The sequence below is a fragment of the Triticum dicoccoides genome, chromosome 4A, assembly GCF_002162155.2.
Source record: "Triticum dicoccoides isolate Atlit2015 ecotype Zavitan chromosome 4A, WEW_v2.0, whole genome shotgun sequence".
NCBI classification, from domain to species: Eukaryota; Viridiplantae; Streptophyta; class Magnoliopsida; order Poales; family Poaceae; genus Triticum; species Triticum dicoccoides.
The window spans coordinates 253937488-253943948 of record NC_041386.1 but is presented as its reverse complement, the minus strand read 5'-3'; the positions used below and the strand labels follow the sequence as shown (position 1 = coordinate 253943948).

The following is a 6461-nucleotide window of genomic DNA, read 5'->3' as shown; positions in this document are numbered from 1 at the left end:
CGCGGCGGAGGCCGCCAGGAGCGCCGGGTGCCACTGCAGCCAGGGCGGGGCGGTGGATGGCAGCTGCAGCGGCCCGGCGAGCGCGACGAAGGCCGCCTGGTGGAGCGGCTGCCACGGCAGCCACGGCGGCGCGATGGGCGGCGCAGCCGGGTGCGGCCTGTAGGACCCGGCCAAGACCAGGCGGATCTCCTGGACCGCCTGGGTTAGGTCCCGCAGCGCCCCGGACACCTCCTCCAGGGTGAGGACGGCGGGGAAGGGCGCGACGGAGGATCCCGGCGCGGGCAGGAGCGGGGCGACGATCGTGGTGGTCGCCGGAGACGACGAGGTGACCGGCAGCGGAAAAGACGGGTTGGGAGGCGGTGAAGACATGATCGAACCGAAGCTAGCTGATACCAAATTGTTATGGCACTGCTAGAAGGAGGGCGCGAGAGAGCCGGCCGGGGGCCTTTTGCCCACGACCGGACAAGATGGAAAGGATTTCCTTCTTAATTCTTGCTTGATTAGATTGATACTTCTCCTCTCTTTATATAGAGAGGTTTACTTGACTCCCAAGCAAGGCTTACTTGACCCCTAAACAAGCGACCCTTATCTCTAATAAATCCTAAGACTAACGGGCTATACCGCCAGCCCAGACCATTAGGCCCATTACGTACTTTAACAGAGCTACTCGTTTAGCTTGCGAGCTTCGAGCTTTTTTTCCAGCCCTAATCCCAACAGCTTTGCAGTACTGTGTGATTCTTTGCAGCATGTTCGTCTTCCCACTATGTACAATTAAGGAAACTGAGAATAAATAACGCTCATTTTTAACAGAGGATACATTGTTAGAGTACTGAGGTACTCAGTGTGAGCTGTAACCAGATAGAAATAAATGGAGACTGTTTAAACTACTGAGGTACTCTATTCTAAGCTGTAACTAGAGGATACATAGACATGACTGACACATTTGTGGATATGGAAAACAATTTTCTCAAACCATGAGGCCTTAACATAAGATCAAAATATAGTGTGAAAAATAAAGGATGCTAATTATTACATTGGTGTTCAGGTGGTAATTAGTAATTACTGTACATTCCTAATTCGATTTCATCTGTCCTAGCCCCTAACCAAGTATTTCACATAGAAAGGAATCGAGGAGAATAAGAAGCGAGAAAGCAGCCCCTAACCACATCTCTCTCTCCAAATCAGCCACACAGGAAATATATATCCACATTGGAAGCACTTCACTTAGAAAGATTCTGATTACCAAAAAGCAGAAAACAGGTGTGTCTTACCACTTATGAAATCACTGCTTAGCCCAACATCTGGAATGACATTACGGATTTTCTGCACAAGCTCCAAATATGCTTCTCGAGTATAACCCCGTTTCATTCGTTCCAGCACCTCTGTGCTGCCTGATTGTGCAGGCAAGTGAATAAGTTTGCAAATGTTGTGCCTATCCCGCATCAAATATAGCAGCTCATCAGGAAAATCCTTTGGATGTGGAGAGGTAAACCTGAATCGCATCTCAGGGTATTCCAGAGACAACTGATCCAGGAGATCGGCAAAACGCAACCCCATATTCTTCACTTTGCACCTACTGGAAAATCCTTCGCTGAGCTGCCAGTTTTTACCAGGCTCCAACTCCTCAACTTCTGAAGTATCATTATAACTGTTTACATTCTGACCAAGAAGCATTACTTCTTTTACGCCAGCATCCCATAGCTCACCAACTTCTCGGACAACAGAAGATACTGGGCGTGACCTCTCCCTGCCTCTAGTGAAGGGAACAATGCAAAACGAGCACATATTGTTACAACCCCTCATAATTGACACGAACGCCGTAACCGAATTGTCGGAAATCCTAACTGGGGTGATGTCAGCATAAGTCTCCTCCAGTGAGAGGAGTGTGTTGATACCCTTCTGCCCATAGTCGACTTCCTGCAGCAACCTAGGCAAGTCCCTGTATGCATCTGGACCACATACAACATCAACCATCTTATCAGAGTCGAGTATTTTCTCCTTCAGTCGCTCTGCCATGCACCCGAGAACAGCAATCTTAGGAGGACGCAGAGACTTCGATCTCCCTCCAGCAACATTAGCTTTCCATTGCCTTTTCAGGAACCAAAAGTAGTTGAGCCGCTGCCAAACTTTCTGCTCTGCATTGTCACGAATTGCACAGGTGTTGATAAATATTATCTCTGCGCTCTCAGGGTCAGGAACAATGTCATTGTACCCTTCTTTTTTCATGATAGACAGCACAATCTCCATATCGCTTACATTCATCTGGCACCCGTACGTTTCATGGTAGATTCGCCCCTTCCTTACTGTCGCTGTACCAGACTCTGAACTAGACAAACCACAAGAACAAAGCACGGTTATATCTCAAAATGCAGGCACAAATCATTATGAGACGTATTAACTGATCGGAGTTCACTGGAATACTGGTAGGAAAAATAATAAAATAACCAGTCACATGAAACTCAATAGCTAACAAAATGGGCAATTGTCCATGCATGAGCTTCTTAATAAACACTAAAAGCAAATATTTTTCAGCACTGAGCCAGGCAAGAGTCAACATAAACTACGAGACTGCAGCCAAACATTTGCAATTAGCTCGCACTGGACCATGAATGAAATAAACAAGGAAATCTCTAGTTCCGTACAGAAACGAAAATACATTTTTAGCTAAAACAGAAAGCGTTCTAACAATAACCCAATGCAGTTTTCCTCCAAGTTTTACAGTTTACTGATGCTCTAACACAACGTCAGCCTCTCGCGCTACAAGTTGAGGGAATGAGAGGGTCACCGACTTACTCCGTCTGGGGCTCAGAGACGGCCGTGGCGGCCAGGCGGCGGACAGAGCTGCTGACGTGGCGAGGGGGCGGGGCCGGGAGCCAGCGCCGTGGGGCGGAGACGGAAAGTGGAACAGCGATAGCGCTGTAGTAGCGTACGGAGGCTAGGAGACCGAGGCCACGGCCGAGGCGGGCGGCGGTGAGGGGGGCGAGCGGCGCCGCCATCGCGGTTTGGATGGCGGGGGAGAGGTGAGGAGAGAGGAGTCGGGGTAGGAGCGGCGGCGTGTCAGGGCTAGTTGGATAACAGTTTGGAATCATCTAGTCCGTCTGATGTAAGATCGGTGGTGAAAAACAATGTAATCTACTCCATCCGTTCCTAAATATAACTCTTTTTACAGATTTCAGTGTAGAACTATGTACAAATAACTACTTTTGAATACGTTTATATATGTTCATATGTAGTCTGTATTGAAATCTCTATACGACTTATATTTTGAAACGAGAGAGTATTTCTTGTCTTTCTAATATTAATAAATTCAATTTTTATGGAATACCACTGCCTAACTTTATCAGTCAGTGAATAACTGATACATCACTAAACCATGATGGCGCGCGTTGCCATGCCCATCCATTTTAACTATAAAATGGTCAGAATTTTTGTAAATATGTGAAAATAAGACAAGCGCTTCACTTGTTTATTTTATTTGGAAGGACAATATAGATATTTGGAAAAAAGTTGCACGTAATATTTGTACTTTAAATCTTGAAGATGCAAAATTGATATAGACAGGGCAGTTGCTCAACCCAATACTTGATGCATTCAGATAATGTATGTGCTAGGTGGAATAAATTGGATCTTGCAAAACCATTAAATCCGACGGAAATTATTATTGAACACGTGTAGGATTGAAAGTATGTCTAGAGGGGGGGGGGGTGATTAGACTACTTGACCAAATAAAAATCTAGCATTTTTCCTATTTTAGTTCTTGACAGATTTTAACAACTTTGGACAAGTCAAGCAATCTTAACACAATTCAAGCAAGCATGCAAAGAGTATATGAGCAGCGGAAAGTAAAGCATGTAACTTGTAAGAATGTAAATGGAAGGGTTTGGAGCATTCAAACACAATTGGAGACACGGATGTTTTTGTCGTGGTTCCGATAGGTGGTGCTATCGTACATCCATGTTGATGGAGACTTCAACCCACAAAGGGTAACGGTTGCGCGAGTCCACGGAGGGCTCCACCCACGAAGGGTCCATGAAGAAGCAACATTGTCTATCTCACCATGGTCATCGCCCACGAAGGACTTGTCTCACTAGCGGTAGATCTTCACGAAGTAGGTGATCTCCTTGCCCTTACAAACTCCCTGGTTCAACTCCACAATCTTGTCGGAGGCTACCAAGTGACACCTATCCAATCTAGGAGACACCACTCTCCAAGAAGTAACAAATGGTGTGTTGATGATGAACTCCTTACTCTTGTGCTTCAAATGATAGTCTCCCCAATACTCAACTCTCTCTCACAGGATATGGTTTTGGTGGAAAGAAGATTTATGTGGAAAGCAACTTGGGGAAGGCTAGAGATCAAGATTCATATGGTAGGAATGGAATATCTTGGTCTCAACACAAGTGTAGGTGGTTCTCTCTCAGAAAATATAGGTTGGAAGTGTAGGTTTGTTCTGATGGCTCTCTCCACGAATGAAGAGGAGGTGGAGGGGTATATATAGCCTCTACACAAAATCTAACCGTTACACATAACTTTCCAAACTCGGCGGGACCGAATGGTTAAACTCGGTCGGACCGATTCAGCAAAGCTAGAGACCGTTAGGGTTTTCGATGGGACCAACATGCAACTCGGTAGGACCGATATGATTAGGGTTAGGGCATAACGTAATCTCGGTGAGACTGATTACACAAACTCGGTGAGACCGATTTTGGTAATAAGCTAACTAGAGAGTTGGTCAGGTAAACTCGGTGGGACCGATCGCTCATTTCGGTGAGACCGAAACGTTACGAAGGGAGAACAAAGAGTTTACATTGCAATCTCGGTGGGACCGATCGCTCATCTCAGTGAGACCAAAATGTTACGAAGGGAAACAAAGAGATTACAATCCCATCTCGGTGAGACCGAGATCCCTATCGGTGAGACCGATTTGCCTAGGGTTTGTGGCAGTGGCTATGACATTTGAAACTCGGTGGCGCCGGATAGAAAGAATCGGTGGGGCCGAGTTTGACTTTTGGTTTAGGTCATATGTGGATGTGAGAAAGTAGTTGAGGGTTTTTGGAGCATATCACTAAGCATTTTGAGCAAGAACCTCACTAAGCAACACATCATCCCTCCTTGATAGTATTGGCTTTTCCTATAGACTCAATGTGATCTTGGATCATTAAAATAGAAAATGTAGAGTCTTGAGCTTGAGCCAATCCTTTGTCCTTAGCATTTTGAGGGGTCCACTTTTCTCATCCATGTCATGCCAATCATTAAGCTTTCCTGAGATATTAATCTTGAAATAGCATTAGCCCAATGAGCTATATGTTATTAGAAATTACCAAAACCACCTAGGGATAGTTGCAATTTTAATATCCCCTTTTTGGTAATTGATGATAACATATAGATCAAAACTTCGACAAATGATAATAAGAGTGAAAAACATTGTCGCTTTGAGAAGTATGTGAAAAGTAAGAGCTCCCCTTAAATTTGTGCATAGTTTAAGATTTGCTTTGGGCTGCAAATGCACAAAGAGTTAGGATCATGGGTTACTCTTCCATGTCACCTACATCTTGGTGGAGCGCTCAAAATGATAATAATTAAAATACATGCACTCATCACCAAGCAAAGTGAATGATCACATAAAAGAATAATGTGATCCAACAAACATTAAGGTAGCATATGATCAAACACATGATTATCTAAGCAAGCACAAAGTATAAAGTATCTCAACCAAGCAAATAAACGAAGTTTAACCACCAAACAAAAAGAGAGAATAAAAAACAACGCTCTCTCTCGAAGCCTATGATCTATATATTTTCTTCCCCTTTGGCAACAAGTTACCAAAAAGTTCATAAAAAATGCATAGTGCTAGATCGACACTCAGGCTTGATCTTCCAGTGGTGGTGTAGACAGAACTCCAAGAATGAAGGCATCAGTCGATGTAGATGGAGCTGGTGGAGTAGATGCTGGAGCCGGTGACACTGAAGCTGTAGTTGGTGCAGATGAAGTAGCTCTGGTGTCTGGAATAGGCACTGCAGCAGACCTCTGACCTCTGGGCACTCTAGCAAAAGCATCAGTGGTTGTCTTGCCCTTCTTCTCCTCCACTTCATCCTGAAGTTTCTCAACGACTTACTGGATCTCAGTGACCTTCACATCTAAGTCATAGAACTTCTGCTCCACGATCCTCTCCAAGCTCTCCTGGTTTTGAGTCAGGGTGGCCAGTCCCTTCTCAATCCTTAGAGTGGAGGCAATTAAGTAGCCAAGCTGTTCATGCGTGCTCTTCAGAAGATACTGAGATGCCTCTTTAGTAGTTGGTATCCTTGCAGCCTTTTCAGCCCTTGCCTTCTCCTTCTTGGCTTGTGCGTGCACAGAGGATGGTTCATTTTCATCCATCACCATAGTGTTATCCTCAAAGTCTGGGTAGATGGGCAGGTGCTCCTTGTCCAACAGATATGTGCCAGTGCCCATCTTGAAGTTGA

The 6461-nt window shown here is 45.1% G+C and overlaps 1 protein-coding gene across 1 annotated transcript in view; it reads right to left on the bottom strand.

Moving 5' to 3' along the window:
- The window catches only part of LOC119285747 (CDK5RAP1-like protein), a 7145-nt gene extending 4077 nt beyond the window's left edge, over window positions 1–3068 (bottom strand). The window contains exons 1-2 of the mRNA XM_037565079.1: window positions 2794–3068; window positions 1272–2326 (exon numbers count right to left, since the gene is read on the bottom strand). Coding sequence (XP_037420976.1) covers window positions 1272–2326; window positions 2794–2996 — 1258 coding nt within the window. The 5' untranslated portion in view covers window positions 2997–3068. The remainder of the gene's footprint in view (window positions 1–1271; window positions 2327–2793) is intronic.
- Between the last annotated feature and the right edge of the window lie 3393 nt (window positions 3069–6461).